This window comes from Aythya ferina, assembly GCF_964211825.1.
Source record: "Aythya ferina genome assembly, chromosome: 1".
Lineage (NCBI taxonomy): Eukaryota > Metazoa > Chordata > Aves > Anseriformes > Anatidae > Aythya > Aythya ferina.
The window spans coordinates 23,165,316-23,183,590 of NC_140296.1; the positions used below are offsets into that span (position 1 = coordinate 23,165,316).

The window sequence follows — 18,275 nt, forward strand, 5'->3', positions numbered from 1 at the left end:
AGGAGGATCATGAAGAAAAACATGTAAAGATTCAGAAATATGAAGTGTTCCTTGTCCTACTTGGGGTGGTGTCTTACTAGTGAGGAAAGAGAATTCCCTGCAGTGGGATGGTATGAAACCCAGTGAGAGCAAAAGGAAAAAACAAAAACAACACACCTAAATTTGAATATGTCACTTTTCTGTCTGGACAGCAAAACCCAGAGCTTTCAATAAAATAAAATTTCATGTTGCTCTCTTACGTAGCTAATTGCTTGCTTTTAATTAATGCTAAGGACAGTTTTACTTAACTAACTCTTTAGCCTTGTGTAGGTTTGTTTTGCAGTGACCGCAACACACCTTGCAACTTTTACAGCTTGTAAAAATTAGCCAGGGTCCTATGGAAGGTCTAATACAACTGAAAAAATAGAAAGCCAGGTAGTGACACAGAAACACAAAATTAGCCCTGTGTATTAAATTGAATCATTAGGTATTTAGGCTAATACATATTTTCTTTTACAGGATTCTTTGTGGAAATCAACTTCACTTTGTGCCGGCATCTACCTTTTCCTCATTAAAAGATTTGGGGGAATTGTGAGCTTTTTACAGTTTTTTAAATGATAGTGTGCGAGCAGTAATGCCTGTCATCTGTGAGTGTGTTGTCCCTTTCCTGCTAAAGGTGGGCCAGCAGGCCATGCAGAAGCAAGGGCTGGAGGCCAGGAAGAGGCCAGCAAGAGGGAGCTGTGTATAGCGCCTTAGGGAGCACCATGGGGAAGGAGAACCTGATACCTCTGATTGTGAGGCTTTCTGGGATTTGCAGCAGGCACGGTTTGTAATGTATGGGCTAAAAAACAAGATCCCCCTGTATCCAAGTGACCATCAGGCTCCTTCCCCTCCTGGAAACTCCACCAGGGTCTTCCAGAGCCAACAGCATTTCTGAGTCTCTTTGGATCACTCTGAGGGTCTCTCTATTCCCTGTATACTCTACAGAAAAATAAATGGGACACAACGGCTGCTTTATGGAGGTGGACCAGCCTCCTCCCTTTAGCTTTAAGATTTTCAGCTACTTTTAGATGCTAGTCTGCCACTTCCCCCAAGGATGAGCATGGATGCGTCAGGCTCACCTGCATGTAGCAGCACCACGCTGCATCTGGGGCTTGGCTACCTCGTTATCTGGCACGGTGTATTTAGGCAGGGACAGAGAATGGCTGCGGAAGGAGCAGAAGCCAAAAAGAGAAGGGAAAGCTGGAAGGAAAGTCACCAGTGGCTGGAAAGATGCGAGTGATTGAAACGGGCTGCTAAAGGCTGTTGGAAGAGAACAGCAACTAGAATCATTTGTTAAAGACACTGATCTTCTGGCATGGTGGAAACTCCATGAAACAAATAGCTTGTTCACCAAAAACAGTCTTTACCGTGGGATTTGTATTTATTTTGCTTTGTTTTTTTCCACGCTCTACCTATATTAAATGTGAAAGCTTCACATCTATGTAATTAGGCCTTGATTCATCTCACCTCTCAGCAATGATTAAGTTCATAAATTATACAGAGACCCTCAGGCAACCAGGTTCCCAAATTAGATACCTCAGCTGAATGAGGTATGATGAATCAGAGCTAAAATGATCCATGTTTAGCAATTGCCAAACATCAGTGCCTGTACCGACTGGCTTCAAAATGACTTATGGATAAAATTAGAGCAAGGAAATATTGGATGAACAAAAAAATTATAAAAGATAATTTTGCTGCTATTAGACTTTTAAGCAAGGTAGTGTGCCTCCTCACCTATGAAAAGAAGGAAATCTGTGTCTTCAAGTTTTTAAAGATTGTATATTGAAATGGATGGTGGAATATTGGGGATGAATCTGATTTCTCTTGTTCTCTGTGTTTCTTGAAGGGATCTGTCCAACAACAGGATTACAGAATTGCCACGTTATATTTTCAAAGATCTGAAGTATTTACAAAAGCTGTAAGTTATAAATGAGAATTCCCAACTGAACTTAAATGTAATAGTTTATTTTGTCTTTTTTTTTTTTTTTTTTTTTTTTTTTTAATAAAGTTAGAAACAGTTTCTGTTTCTTTTAGGAATCTGTCTTTCAATCCACTTTCTCACCTCTCAGAGGATCACTTTGAAAGCCTTCAGCAGCTTCAGTCATTGTAAGTAAAACCAGAAATATTTTACTAGCATAATACGCTAAATAATATCCTTTCTTTCCAGGAGAAATATTAATGAATTGCAGAACACTGATTGTCACTCGATTAGATGCTGAATGTACTTTAATTTTCTATTTCTACAGGAGTCCTCAACACCCTAAGATAGCAGGCCAAAATGCATGATTTACAGCCATACAGTTTGCTCAGTTTTACTGCTATTCACAAATGATGAGGCTAGGAGCAAACAATACAAATAAATAAAGAACAAATTACACAAGAAGCACAGCTAGGCTACCTGGGCAGATCAGGACCTAAATAAATTGTAAGAAGTATTTTAGAACCTCTATAAAATCTAATTTGTGGTGGTTCATAAAATATTCACTTCATTGTGTTGATGACACGTGTTGAAAACCACATTTTTTTTTTAATTAAGTATTTTTCACAAAGCTTGAAGTCAGAATTGTTGTTATTTCTTCTTTAATTCACAAAGATTCACTCATCTAAAAGAACATCTAATTTTATTGGATTCAGGGTTGTAAAACACGAGTGTAACATCTTTTTAAAACTAATTCTGTGCTATATGGCTTTTTCTTAAAAAGCTGTCCAGAAGAAGAATGAGGTGTTACTTTTAAATAGCTGAGCTTCAGTTCACACTATTTTTTGTTAAGCATCAGGAAAATTAATTCAGGAAAACATCCTGAATTAATCCTAATGATGAATCTGGACAGCTTTCCTGCAACTCATTGTTTGGTAATTTTCTCCTGTGCCATACAGTTAAAAACACTGTGCTGAAGTCAGTGTACAGGATAATATTCAGTTCCTCTTCATAGACCCTATATGTGAAGTGTCCATGGGTAACAGGTGGGTAATGTGTCTAAAATCATTAATGTAAGGGTACAATTTAAGAGAATTCAGGAAACCATTGCTTTTTGAGATCCCTGCTGTACTTTTCCTGGCTGCCACTCCTGGAAGTGTTTGGTCTTTCGCAGGCCCTGCGTCCTATCTGTCTGCCCACATGGATGTCTCAGATACCACAGGACATGTCAAGTAATGCCTGATGGAGTATTAGTCTGAAGAGCAATTCAAACCAAAATCTGGTCTATGTTGAGACAAACCATTTTCCAGATGCCCCTGACTGTATTCACCACTGACTCATCCAGCTGACAACATGTAGGACTTTGGTGTCATTGGAGATGCCCTTGGAAATCTATCTACCCCTCCTGGTTGTCACCTCCTACTCCAGAAGGCCACAGGACTCTTGTAGGTCTTGTGCCATATTAGCTATTTCTTTGTGGGCATCTCAAACAAGTGTCTCCAGGGCATATGAAGTGCTTTTTTGTGGATAAGTGAGTCTATCATGTGGCAGCTGTGCCAGAATAACTTCCTTTGAGGTTCTTTGTGAAGTGCAATACAGCCCTTGGTACCACTATTATTCACAGAACTAAATGCAGTAAGTATAACTTAATATCAATATTCCAGTCCATAAATCACCACAGGGACAAGACAGTAACCTTAACAGAGGACATTGTTTTGAAATATGGACAGAGACATGCTCTGCTGCTATATAAACCTTGACCAGCTGGGAAAAGTGTAGTTATTTCAATCTGAGAGCACATTAACCGTGATAGATATGTTGCTGCCAATGTAACAGTACCACCTGCCTGCCTGTCAAAATGATTGTCTGATCTGCGTTTTCAACTCAGAACATGCAGTACAGGAACAAAGAATGTAAGACAGACATAATGTCAGTCTCCCAAAAATCCGACTGGGTTAGAATTAACCAGAACAAAGTGCTCTCACTACGCATTCATTTTTCCACAAGACTTGCTGACAGGATGACAGGCATTTTACTTCATGGGATAGACAGTATATAATCCAAAAAAAAAAAGAGAGAGAGAGAGTTTTTAAAGTTTAAAATCTTGTGGGGGGGAAAAATAATGCCACTGAGCTTGGGCTTGAACATGAACCAAAAAGAATCTCAGCCGAATCCTCTGGTGAAAATGGTAAGCTGCAGTCCAAGTACACCAGTACCTGCAGTGCATGCATCGTGCAATGGACTCGTAGAACATGGCAGGTTTCCATTAGCATTTCCCTTTCTGTCAGGGGCATACAGTTAGTTTGCTTTGCCTATGTCAGGAGACTGTCTTACTGTTCAAATCACAGCTAATCAACAACCCATTCCAATTGCTTCTTTTGTTTTTCCATTTTAGCCAAAAGTGTGAAATAATGAACTTCTGTCACTATTTCTCGCCTTGCTGGGCTTGCTAACTCTCCTGCACAGGCCCTCCTGGTACTGTATCTGTACACTGAAAGTCTATTGGGATACTGCAGAATGAAGCTTTGCTTTCAGATGCTTCAGGACATGCTTTGTGAATATATTCAGTATACAAAGTGTCTTTTTCAGGGCTCTGTCACCATTAGGATTTTTAAAGAGCTGAATGCACCTTAGTACTGGTTTTGCTTGCATATATGTAATAGAAAATATTATACTGGCATTTTATTTTTACGGATTTTTAATATCATCTTCCCTCCTGTATGGGGTATGTGCCCTCCCTAGTCAGCAAGTCCCATTGAACCATGTGATGTCAGAGACAGAAGGTGGGTGGGTGGTTCTTTGCCTAAATGGTGAATGGCTCATAACCTGCTCTCCTTAGGCTCTGCTCAGCATCGCCCTGGGCAATGCTAGCTCACAAGGGCCAGAACAGCTGGGCAGAATGGACCACTAGACCAATGGACCATGCCTGGGTCTTGTCCCTCTTCATTTTACCAATGCAGACATAATGTGGATGTCTGCCTGGTTATTCAACCTAATATTTTCTAATGTTAAATTTTTTGATATATTTTATTTGTAGTTTATTTTTCTAAAGACTTCTTCTCTCTGAGGCTCCCTCTACAGTCAGCAGACAGAAAGAAGCCTTGCAGGACAAGAGTCTCCCTTCTGGCTCTAAGGGAGACTTAACTCCAGCCTTAACTACAGTGTGGAGGCCTGATGTAAGGTGAAACAAAACCCAACACAGGCACCTGAACCTACTCAAACAATAAAATTAAAAAAAAAAAAAAAAAGTCATCTTAACACTTTGGGTGGCAAGTGGGAGAAGGACCTGGTCCTCACCTGCAAGCACACGCTCTAGTGATTTGTCCTTCAAGTTGTACACACCATTGCTTGAATCATTCCCTCCTGCAGCTTCTGCTGCTAGGCAGCTAGTAGCTGTGGTTTGTGCAAATCATCTCTGCCAGCACTCGCAAAATGTGACAAAATATCCAACTTCTGTGAGCTACTAGCCTGTCCCTGTGACTGCCTTTCCTTCCAAGGGGAGGCCTGTCTGTACTGTCCACAGCTGCTGCTTCTAGTAATCTAGACGCAAAAGATCTTTAGAGTCCTTGTTGTTCCTCAGCTGGCCCACAGCTACCTCCCACTACCTTGAATTTCTTATCAAAAACTTGCAGGGCAATGTTATTCTGAATAACAGAGGGGAATTCCCCCTTCCCCAAGGAAAAGCTGAGAGAATTATACATTTTGCCTTCTTGTGTTATTTCTTCCTCTCTTCTTCTGATTCTTATAGCAGAAGCTGTCTTCTATTTCTGCCTCTTCTTAAATGTTTCCAGGTCTCTGACTCCTTTGTTGATCGGAAGGCCCTTTGGCCAAGGTTTGTAATAATAAGGCTTTAAATTGCACTGCTGTGAGCAGCTAAGCTTAGCACCCAAGGAAAGGAACAAAAACCTCTATCAGCAAGTCATTTTTTGTACATCGGTTGTCAAATGGCCTAAATGCAAAGAGAGCTCAGGTTAAATGTATATCCCAATAACACAATCTTCCAGTAAAAAGCTCTGTGATAAACAGTAGTAGGATCATTCTTACTGAATACAGTCAGGATTTTGCCATAAAATTGTTTCTTTAAGATCTTTGGTTTAAGAAAATGCTCACTTGTGTAATTCTAATTTTGATAACTAAAGAAAACCCTATTGCATATAATTAATTTACAGATCATAACATTTACATATTTACATATTTTACAGAGACCTGGAAATGATTGAGATTCCAAATATAAATGCAAGAATGTTCCAGCATATGAGGAACCTCTCCCACATGTATGTATGCAAAATAAAAGAAAGAATAATGACGTGGGTTTTATTTCATGCAAAAATGTCTAAAACCATCCCAAGTTGTGTTTCCAAGTTACTTCAACAGGAAGCCCAATTTCTGGAAAAAAAAATAGATTTAGTATTTTAAACAGAGAAAGGAAACAGGCTTCTTGTTTAGTTATCTCATTTCTAAATTGTGTCACACCAGTTCTTTTTCTGCCCCTAACACTTCTTTTTCTGGCTGAAATTGAATAAATGAAACTAGTTGCTTACTTGGGAGTTCCTGTAGCCTTAAGCTTAGGAGGCAGAAGTAGAATATGTCATTCAGGAGCATCAAAACTGGGAACTGACTCAGGAAACGGAAAAATAATTGTATTTTGAACATGAGTAAAAGCCATATATGTTGATAAAGAAGATAGAATGTGTGCCATACAACCATTTTATCTTGGTATCATAAAACATGCCTTTTCTCTTCACAATATGTCACAGCTAGATGCCAGAAACACCGGGTGCCTTTAAACTACTATCCCTGATTTGAGGCAAACAGCTTCAGGAACATCACACTTCTATGTGTATACTGAAATGCCTGTGTCTCTTTAAATATTTAAAGTGTCCTTCTTTATGAGAAATTTTCATAAACCATTGTTCATACAAGTCACAATTCAATCATGTTAGAATTTCATTTGTAAATCTATCCTAGTTTTTATATTTGATATTCTTGTTCTTTATTCATCAGTATCGTTTCACAAATAAAATGGGAAGTTTTTGAATTACTGATAAATACAAGAACTGGGTTTGATTTTTGATATTTTTGTTTCTTTAACACTGAGTCACTGTGCAGTATTTCTTCAATATAAAAAGAAACATCACTTATGGACAGGTTTAACTTTAAACATTTTTGTATCCAGTATTCAGAAAACACTGGAACATATTTTCAAATCTTCCAGAAGCCAGCAGGCTGTAAGGATGCAATTCAAAACAACCATCTCCTTGCAGGCTTTACTCTGTTAGAGCCTTTGTGGCCTGTCCTACAGGCCTTCTTTATGAAAGCACTGCCACTGAAATAGAGAAATATTTATATGAATAATGAATGGTCAAGGAACTGGAATGTTTATGATCTGATATGCTGAAATCCTTAAATGTTCATTACCAAATTTAAGTCATTCCACAGACATTTCATGATCTGTTAATGCAGGCAAAATCCTTCTGCCAGGGAACAGTAAAATATCTGCTTCTCAAGCACCTTTGCATGGACAGCAACTACCTGCACACTGACAAAAAATAAAGTAAAATAAAATTAAAAAAAGATTAGCAAAGTCCTTCAAAGGTTTGTGAAAACAAGTCTATCAGCTCTGACCATTCCTCTCAAGTCATATATGAACAAAGGGCACATAACTGCATAACTGGTATGGAGCCGTGACTTGTGTTTAACCCACATTACATGGTAATTTCTTTCCTTTTCAGCTACTTCAAAAAGTTTCACTACTGCTCCTATGCACTCCATGTGCGAATATGCATGCCGCTAACAGATGGGATTTCATCCTTTGAAGATCTCTTAGGTAACAATGTTCTGCGAGTATTTGTGTGGGTCATAGCTTGTGTTACATGCTTTGGAAATCTTCTTGTCATTGGAATGAGATCATTTATCAAAGCAGAAAATGAGACACATGCCTTGTCCATCAAAATTTTGTGTTGTAAGTATGCATTAAAGGTATTCATAATAAATAGATTAGTATATTAGTACAGTCAATACATATATAAAGTAATATACTGTATATATATGATGGATATAATATATAAAAATAATATACTACTGTATAGTTAATACAGTACTGTATATACTACTTCTTAAACTATATATAGCATTAAGTATGCCTCAGTAATTTCAGTTTGCATTCTGGGCACGAATATAAGTGAATATACTAGTTTCAATGCATTTTTTAAAATTATGCATTATCTATTTTTGCACTATTTTCCAATATTCTAAATGAAAGTGAATGCCAGGAAATAGCTAAGGTCTTTCAGTTCCTTGATTTTAGATACTCAAGATGTGCACAAAGAACCTATGAAACTTAAACATTTTACTTTATTATTTACTACTTTTCATTCTGCATTAAAGATTATGAACAAACCAGCTAGTGGTAGACTACTTCCTATCTGAATTATTCTGTGATCATCATATGCCCTTTTCTGGCACCAGAAATAATAAGTGTTTCTACTATTTTTGAAATATTTCACAACTCAGAAAAAGTGATTACTTCCAAACAATTGCACCATATGTTGTCCAGCAGTCCTTCCCAAATTAAGAACCCTGGAGCCAATAGAAATGGGGTACTGAATTCAGACTTTCTGCGGCCAAGTCTACTTCCTTGAAATTTATGGTGCAATAGGGTGATGCTATTTCCTGGTGGTTAACCCTTTAAAATCATACAGGACCTATTATTGCTTGTCATCTCTTTGTTCAAGTTAGCCAAGCCTATAAACTCTGCTTTCTGACTACGTTACCTTCACACATGAAAGATTTTATCTTGCCTGACTTACGATGGTTACAGTGCAGATGTCTATGAACTAGTCACTTTGAGATCTTGTTATAGTCAATGGATTGTGCAATTTGCCTAATTCTAATTAGATAGATACTGTAGGTAGATACATATTGTGGATGTGTAAAATTAGAAGAGGTGAATCCCTGGCAAGATGTCAGAAATCATCTGTGTATTTTTTATAACAGTGTCATTTATTACATGGTGTCATTACACTACTGTGTAGTGCCGTAGACCTGTCAAGTCTTCCACGCTCTCCCTGGGAAACTTGTAGCTTGCTCCTGGCTGAAACTCTGCCACAGCTGTATCTGGACCCTGCTCAGTGCCCAAACATTGCTGTGGCCTCTCTCCAGGGCTGGATGTCTCCATGCCAAACATGCAGGGATTCAATATCGCATTGTCCCCAAAAGCCACCATGCTGGCTACAGCCAAGGAGTTTGACCCAAGGTCCTTGCATATGCGCCTGTGGGATCCCCAATGGGCAGAACTTCCATTCATTTGTGACCAGGAGGCTCATAGCCCCATATCACATGACTTAGCAGCAGTGAATTCTCACTGGGTTAAATCATTTTTGTATGCCAGCTAGAGTTTGGCTAGGCACAGAAGTATGATATACATAAAGTGTTTCGTTGCTATTTTCAGTAAACTGTGAAATCTGTTTCTTAAATAGGTGCTGATTGTCTAATGGGGGTGTATTTGTTCTTCATTGGAGTTTTTGATGTTAAATACCGTGGACAGTATAAAAAATATGCTGTGCTGTGGATGGAAAGTTTACCGTGTCATATCATGGGGTTCATCGCCATGCTATCTACAGAGGTCTCAGTCCTATTGTTGACATATCTGACCTTGGAAAAGTATTTAGTGATTGTCTTTCCCTTCAGTAATATCCGCCCTGGAAAGCAGAAGACAATAGTGATTCTTATATCCATATGGATTGCTGGATTTGTCATAGCAATAATCCCATTCTGGGATGTGGACTTTTTTGGAAATTATTATGGGAAAAATGGAGTTTGTTTCCCACTGAATTCTGATCGAATGGAAGAAATTGGAGGCAACAGGTATTCCCTTAGTATTTTTCTTGGTAAGTTTAATTTTTAACGTGTCATAATTACTGATTAATATGATTTTACTAGAAAAAATACCTAATGAATACTCACTGGTAGATGCACTTTTCAGTACACTATTGATGTTCATGTTACAGCAGTTTCTAAAGGCACACAAGAGGACCAGAGCCTCATGTGCTGGCTGCACTCTTAAGGGTCTGTTACCTGAAGAGTTTAGCACCTATTTTTAACAAAACACATGTGAATGTAACAAAGAAGAGGAGAAGACATAGAAGAAAATAGGAATTTGGGTAATAACAGTGAGATCATGCAATTACTTAACTATATTTCGTTTTGAAACCTTTTCATTTTGATAAATCTGTAACATCAGCAACCTTCAACGACTGCTCAGCATCGTTTTCACTGCATCACAGGAAACTGTGATGATATAAATAACACAGGATAAAACTTTAAAAGTATAGCTGTATGTGCATTATACTGGCAACGAATAATGATTAAATGTATGTATATAAAACAAACTTGAAAGAAACAGAATAAAACCAGAAACTTCAGTCTGAAATATGTATGAACTGGTTATGCTCAGCTTGAGCACTCGCTCACAGCAAAGACTGAAAATTATTCAAACTGCTGCCAAACGATCTCCTCCGTGACCTGCATTTGCTAAGCTGTATAGGTTGTTTTGCCAATACACATACATTTACCTTTTATTTCTCAATCTCAAGACAGAAAACCTACATACTGAAAGATGAAAGCTGTAGTTTGTTTAGAATTATATTGAGTAGAAAGTAAAAAATGCAATACATATGTCAAATCAAATTCATGTAATGATTTCCCATCAATAAAATGATCATGTTATGCTTTTCAATTCTTTGACTTTTTTTTTTTGATCCATATTTCTGAGCAAGTGACTGTTTCAGGTGCTGGGATCTTGACTGAAATGGCTCCTTCGATGGCTTTCAGCTCTTTATTGGAGCACTCCAATATGCAGAGTTGCCATCTGATGAATTTTTAAAAGTCTTGCTCTGCAACACAGCACCGTGTGATTAAAATCCAAGTTGCACAGCTTGCTCTGCACATGTTCTTCCATCAGGAATTTGCGATGGATATTTATACAGAACTGAGGAAGGCTGTCTGAAATGAACATACGCTTTAGAGTGGTTTGTCACTTTGCTGGGGAATATGTCGTTCTTTCATCACCATGCTAGAGACCTGGAGGCACTTTCTGGTGCAGATTTATCGCAGCATTTCTAGTCGGGAGATCAGATCTCTGTGGAATCATGAGCCCCCCCATTGTGTGCATTAACTGTGTTTCTATAGTAACTTCTTACAACTTGTTCACATCTCACTGTGTAACAGATGGGAACACGTGGTATGCGAGCGGGCTGTGTGACACTTGACAATATTGAGGAGCTGCTCCTAACATAAAAATTTTAACCAAGCAATGGAGGAAAATCAAACAGGAGTGGTGGGAGAAAGGGGAGAGAGGAGCTATTGTCATCATTTCAATGCCATTTGATTTCCATCTTGTTTTCCCACAGGTGTGAACCTGCTCGCCTTCGTCATCATAGTATTTTCCTATGTCAGCATGTTTTGTTCCATTCAAAAAACGGCCCTTCAGACATCAGAGATGAGGAGTCACATTCACAGAGATGTTGCCATCGCCAATCGATTTTTTTTTATTGTATTCACTGATGCCATCTGCTGGATTCCTGTCTTTGTCATTAAAATCCTCTCCTTATTCCAGGTGGAAATTCTAGGTAATGCCGTTTAAGAGTGAGATTTCTTTTGGTAAAGATTCAGTTTAAAGCAAACCAATTCTGCCAGAGGAATTCTAGCAAGCTATGGGTGAAGAGGAAGTATTACCCAAAATGTTTGTCTTCATCTAGGTTCAGAAATTGAACTTTAAAGTAAATACATAAAACCTTAAATGCATGTATGTATGTGAGAACAAGAATAGGTTACCCAGCAAAGAAGTTTTCTTCTACAGCTGCAAAATCTCACAGTAATATGTATGAGTAAGTCCGTAAGTCCATCACGGACGACGCTGTCCCCTATCTGCCCCTGAGAGGGTAAAGAGATGCACGCTTTCATAGCTCTCCCCTACTGCACTGGTTATATGCAGTCTTGCTAGCCTGGCAGCTGCTAACAGATAACACTGTAATGAAGGCATCCTGCTTTCCCATTATAATTTTACAAAATTGATGCCTCATGTTTGTAGAAAATTGGTAAATAATTCCCCACAAGATGAAAGGCATTAAAGAAATGTAGTAAATTGACAATGGTTTTATCATAAAACCTTTTCAGCCTCACTGGCAGCACTTTATTCCATTTGCATAACCAGGAAAAAAGTGATTATAGGTGGGTAGTTAAAGATAAAGCATGTCCACCATGAGGGTGTGCAGCAGACGTACAACTATGGGTAAAGTGGGATTCAGGATGGTAAAGTTCATGGCTTTCTGAGTGAGTAACTTCACCCCTCTGATGGTGGCTTTTGTACGGCATTTTGAGCCCTACTGATGAACACTGCAATGTAAACACTAGGTATTACTGAGGTTGATTTTATATTATTTTGTATTGAAGGGGATTTAGATTTATATTAAATACTCTCCTAAAGAGAGATGGGCCTCAGTTCACATTTAGTGCTTTTATTAAATTCTAGTAGATATATATATATATATATATATATATATATATATATATATATATAAAAGCCACTCTCTGTTAAAAAGTCCTTTTTTTTTTTTCCTCCATCTCATCAAAACCCATGGTGAGCTCAATGAAAAACACATTGAGCAACATTGAAAGGGTTTCCCTTTCTTGTAAAAAATGATAGTATGGTAGAATTCTTCAAAAATGACATAAGGTGACATAAAGTTAAAAAAAGAAAGACAAAGTTAAAAGGATGTAAAGACATGCTTACTCCTATAGTGTTCTTACAAAAGAGCATACTAAGTATCTCATATTTTTTCCTAGACACTGTCACTTCCTGGATAGTGATATTTGTTCTGCCAATAAACAGTGCCCTGAACCCCATCCTCTATACTCTCACAACTACTTTCTTTAAGGAGAAGCTAAAGCAGTCACTGGGCAGTCGTCGAAGGAGGGCAATTTTCAGAAGCAATGAAAAAGTCTTGGCCACTTCAGTCATGCAGACAGACGATTCCCTCGCCCATAGCTCTTCATTTAAGCTTGGACTTTTACAAAAATAATTCCTGAGGATGGTGCTGACTTTCACCAATTTACATGTGGTTGTTTGTCATCATGATAATGGAAAGAGGACCTAACTGCCTTACAACTGTGCTAATCTCCTTGAGATCCCTATGAAGAGTCTTTTTGGCAATTACCATCTCTGTATGCGTCTTCCTGGAAAATAAAAACACAACTGTTGTATTTATCACGCAAGATTTGTATTATAGTTTGAAACACAGACAGACTGGACTGGGGCTAAAGGTGGCAATACTTTGCAACTCTTCATCCCTGTTCCCCAGAGGGTCAGTGCATCTGTACTTGTTAGATATAGTCTTTGTATCATATATTAGTTTAAGGCAAAGGACCTTTCTAGAACATTTGTCTCATTTTGACTGTACTAGCAATTTAAGGATATATCCTCACGGTGAAGTATTTATCCCAAGGTTGGAAGCTCGTGGGGGGAAAAGGCCAGAATATTCTATGCAACATGTGAATCTATATTAATCTTGTAAGATTTAAGTAATACGGGGGCTCTGCAGAGTGGTGAATGTCTCTTTGTGCACATAAAGTCACTACTCAGAACTGCAAGAGCTGAGTAGTGTTATTATAATATTTTAAGGCACTAAAAGTTGAGTGAACTTCCTGTGTAAGCAACAGAGCCCAGACTGAAATAAAAATTAAATAATGAAGCTCTCAGAATGATCCTTGAAAGCAGTCGATTCAGTTTTCATTGCATCAGTTTTTATGAAGCATAGGCATCCTGGCAGCATGGGTGAGCACAGGTTTGTGGGAGCATTTATGGGGCTGACTCAAGCACTTGTAAGGAAGAACAATTCACCTTTATTAGCTATGTTTTCATAACCACCTTAGTTATATTTTGACTTCATTGCGTATGAGCTGCCTACCTGTTATAAATAGAAGAGTCAAACTCTTAGAAAAAGAGTATAGCAAAGCTTTCAGCCAACTTTTACATTATTTTTTTTTTTAATATTTACTAAAGAAAGCTCCAAAAATGATTCAGAAGCACCTGTTTATAAATCATTTTGCAGTGTTAACAAACAAAAGGAGTTTGGAGCAATGAGGAAGATCCAGAAATGGGAAAACAAAAAACAAGTGTATGGGCTCATTGCTAAAAATGAGGAAAAGCCTGAAGAGTTAACGTTTCTCACCTGAGATGAAATGACTGAATATATGCTCCAGGCCCACCCAGACTTTGCAATAAAATGCATATATTTGAACCACCACAAAGGCAGGAGGTGAAATCCAATAATAAGGTCATTGTACTGTGGCAGTAAGCACAACTGTGAGGTTTTGACCCAAGCGTTCACACAGCGCACATTTCAGCATGGGATTCTGTCTGAAGATATCTTAACTAGCATTTAGGTATTGGAAGATCCTTTCAGTTAGTGAGCCAGCTGACCTACTTTCCAGTACTTCCTAACCCACTTGGTGCCTTAATTTGCTAGACCCTGTCCTGCTTGACCTGAATGGTCTAAGGAGCCTCCTGGGTTCAATGTCTGCCTACTGACGGTAGAGCAGGAGTTGTGGGGCAGAGCAGGTATAGCAGCTTGCTGGCTCGTGTTGGTGGTTTCTCTGCTTTAGTTGTGGAGATGAAGCAGGTTCTGGTTGCTGAAGGTGCTATAGGAGGAGCCCCTAGAGGAGGATATAACAATCCCATAGGAGGAGTGTTTTTTTCTTGAACATTTGGTTCAAGTAGAACTTGATCTTTATCCAGTGTTGACTCTCCACAGAAACTTGACCTAAAGTGAGAGAACAATATTCCACATCCACTGGTAATCTGTTCCTACAGATCATTATTAAGGTACACCATTTATTAAAAATAAGCAAATCAATTCCAATTTGTGTTTTCTCACTTTCTGCTTGCAGCAATTGAATTGCCTATGAATATAAAAGAAGAAAGCTTTTTCTCACTAAATGTCTCAAAAATCAAATTCTCTTTGTTAAAACTTACAAGCTATTTACTTCTTGCAACACTAGTACTCTTTTTCTCTAAGTTGTAAACCTTGATAGCACTGTCCTCCCCAAAAAGATGTAAAAAAGGGAGAGCTGCTCCACTCCCTGAAGCTTCTTCATGAACATTCCCTGGACATGCTTCAGTATGTCCAAGTCTCTCTTGAGCAGGGGAGCACAGACATGGGCCCAGCACTTCACATGTGTGTCACCAGGGCTGAGCAGAGAGGATCACCTCCCATGAACTGCTGGTAATGCTCTTCCTAATGCAGCCCAGGAAGCTCTGGTCTTCACCAGAAAGGCACACTGCTGGCTCATGGTGACCCACCAGGAACTCCATGTCCTTCATGTCCTGACATTGCTTTGTCATGGGAGACAGTGTTCAAAGAAAAACAAGGAAGGAAGGAAGGAAGGAAGGAAGGAAGGAAGGAAGGAAGGAAGGAAGGAAGGAAGGAAGGAAGGAAGGAAGGAAGGAAGGAAGGAAGGAAGGAAGGAAGGAAGGAAGGAAGGAAGGAAGGAAGGAAGGAAGGAAGGAAGGAAGGAAGGAAGGAAGGAAGGAAGGAAGGAAGGAAGGAAGGAAGGAAGGAAGGAAGGAAGGAAGGAAGGAAGGAAGGAAGGACATCTGTGTTGAACAAATTTTGCTCATACAATCCCTCACCATGAAGAACTAAAAGGATAGTCATCTTTGTACTGTGTTATACACTTTTACTCTGTTGTCACTGGGATCTGTTTAACAACCAAGTAGGAAAACCTAACAGCTGGCTTTAGAATATAATTTTTGACAGAGCACAGTGGTAAAGAAAATCATTTATTGTCCCTCACAGTTAGTAAATGATCGATGACAAATGAATCAATGGAGCAGGAACTGAAGGTGAATGGTGAACATGTGAACTGTTCAAGTGTATGCAATGCAGGGAAGTTTTTTAAGATTCAATGTTGTAAGCCGCATGGCAGCAGAGAACATGCCTCTGTTTCTTTCATCAGTAAATTACTGATCAGCCAGCTCTTCAGCCCTGGAAATCCTAACAGGAGATACTCTTACTAAAAGCTAGATCCTTTAAATGGTAATCTTTTATATCGTCTCCCTACTCAAAAGAAGAGATAAAATGGATCAGACTTTGGCTGCAGTCAGCTATGTTCAGAGGATGAGGTATTTTAAAACTCTTGCAGAAACCCATTCTGTTCAGCATTTTTAATGTTTTCTGTTTTACAGTAAGTATGTGCCCTTAGGATAGCTCTAAAATATGGTGCATTATTCATTGTTTGTTCAAGATAAAAACACTTAGTTTTCCTTTTCCGAACAAAGGTTGTTCATGAGGCATAATGTAATGTAAACAAAGGTCCCCTCAGGACAACACATGAATAATGGAACAGAAAGTAAAGTCAGCCACCTTCCTTTCTGAATAAATCCTTAAAATGGACTTCAGTATGATAGATGATGGTGATGGTGGATTGAATGTTGAACTATGTCTCTGCATTCAAGCACATAGATGCCTTAAATAAATTATATATCAAAAGAGAGTCTCTTCATTCTCAAAAAAGGCTTCACCAAAGCATATTCATGGCTTAGGCCACCTTCCTTTATTATTCTACTGTTTAAAAAATCAATAACATCAATAGTTTTTGAAAGGTCAAACAGGATGATGTGCCCATTGATATGAGCAGTATGCCAACATTGTCTATACTGCAGCCTAAAATCATATGGGAATACCCATTGCATTTAAGCTGAAATGTTGCAGTGCTGATTGTACACACCAGTTGAAAATTACTTTTTAAAAACATCTTTGTTTATAAGCTGACTCTCACTAAGAAAAACAAAAGTGCAAATAGTGCAAGAATCTCTTACGTAACATTCCTCCTTCCTTGAAAAGGACAGCAAAAACCAAAAACATTATGGGAATTTTGCCAGAAACAGAGTTTTAGGGATTGCAACCAAGCCTACACTTCCTGAAGTACAGTGTAATTGATGCTTGTTATGACACTATCTACTTCATCACCTTATTGCAAGACAAGACAAAAAACTAAAGTTAAAGAGTTTAATGTGAAGAAGCAAGATGCTCTCCTTTTTCAAGGTTTGGTATCTCTATTTTTTTTTTTTTTATCTTCACTGCTGTTTGCTGTCTTTTCTCCACCTTCATTTTATTCCTGTATTATTTTTCATTTCTGTTTGTGTGCATTGACAATAAAATCGTGCAGCTGAATGAAATGCTGTTTTTCAGAAGCTGACATTTTAGTTACTTTTGTTTTGCTTTTGCTACCACACATAGAAAGGGGTGAGAGAATGACAATGGGGGAATTGGAGAGTAAATAATCTCGTTTGTAAAGGTTCACCAAGCAGCACAGCACAAAGAAATTAGCATGGCAGTTCTCCTGTTTGCGACAATAGCTCTTTAGTCACTTCTCTAATGTGAGCAGCCTTCAGTGCAAGGGAAAAAAGTATTTTAAGAAAAGAGTTCACTTTTAGTAGACATATTTTTGCCGTTTGTGATAGTACTATTAAAAATAACAGCAGTCTCTGTGCTTTATTTTTACTTAACAATTAATGCCATAAACAATCCCAGAGACCACACCTTCAAGGCTGTCTCAGGCATCTTCATGTTGACTGCCCTGATCAAATGTACCATATGTGACCCCAGAGGCCCTCAGGCACTAAAAATATGCCACGAGGGTTTGCCTCATCCATAAGAAGTCCCCGCTGGCCTTGGCCCTGACTCACCCTCCCCACACCCCCTGGCATGCCACCACACTGCTCTGGGCAAAGAGCTGCTCCTGCTGCAGCCTCTCAGCACCCACGTTGATCCCCGTGGTCCCTGAGAAAAGGGAAAGAGGAGAGCAGGGTGCTCCCAACAGCTCCAGGCCCTGGACAAAGCGCCATCTGCCATTCTGCCATGCCAGATGCATGCCACCAAAACTGACACCAGTCACAGTTCGGGTCAGGCACCTCCCAGTGCTGTGGGAGCATGGCCAAGAGTTATTCAAGGGCTATTATTCAAGGGATAGCCAGGGAATTTCTTCTTTAGGAAACTGGCCACTGCCAGCAAGGCTGTAATGTTTTTTGCATCAATCGGCAGCAGTTGGCCGCACAGCAAGGACTGCTCACACTGCAGCTATTTAAAGGGCAACAGAGCTGTGACCACAGCAGGACATCCCTACAGACCCTGCAGACCTCAGGGACTCGAGGTAGCTTTGCTACAGCCTGGCCTTTCCCCACAGGACTATGCTGTCCAAAACAATCCTGCTATTTGGGGGCTGCTTGCTGTCCTGTTTTTCAACAGGGGCAGTTTTAAAGTATTAGAGACATTTG

At 39.0% G+C, this 18,275-nt stretch overlaps 1 protein-coding gene across 5 annotated transcripts in view; it reads left to right on the top strand.

The window, feature by feature from the left end:
* Window positions 1-13,508, top strand: part of RXFP2 (relaxin family peptide receptor 2) — a 29,914-nt gene extending 16,406 nt beyond the window's left edge. For 4 of the 5 annotated variants that reach the window (XM_084506922.1, XM_084506923.1, XM_084506926.1 and 1 more), the window contains 8 exons: window positions 499-570; window positions 1,868-1,939; window positions 2,056-2,127; window positions 6,142-6,213; window positions 7,672-7,901; window positions 9,418-9,828; window positions 11,350-11,568; window positions 12,785-13,508. In XM_084506922.1, the coding sequence (XP_084363048.1) occupies window positions 499-570; window positions 1,868-1,939; window positions 2,056-2,127; window positions 6,142-6,213; window positions 7,672-7,901; window positions 9,418-9,828; window positions 11,350-11,568; window positions 12,785-13,020 (1,384 nt within the window). In that variant the 3' untranslated portion in view covers window positions 13,021-13,508. The remainder of the gene's footprint in view (window positions 1-498; window positions 571-1,867; window positions 1,940-2,055; window positions 2,128-6,141; window positions 6,214-7,671; window positions 7,902-9,417; window positions 9,829-11,349; window positions 11,569-12,784) is intronic. The other variant, XM_084506925.1, reaches the window with a different exon arrangement.
* Window positions 13,509-18,275: the final 4,767 nt, after the last annotated feature.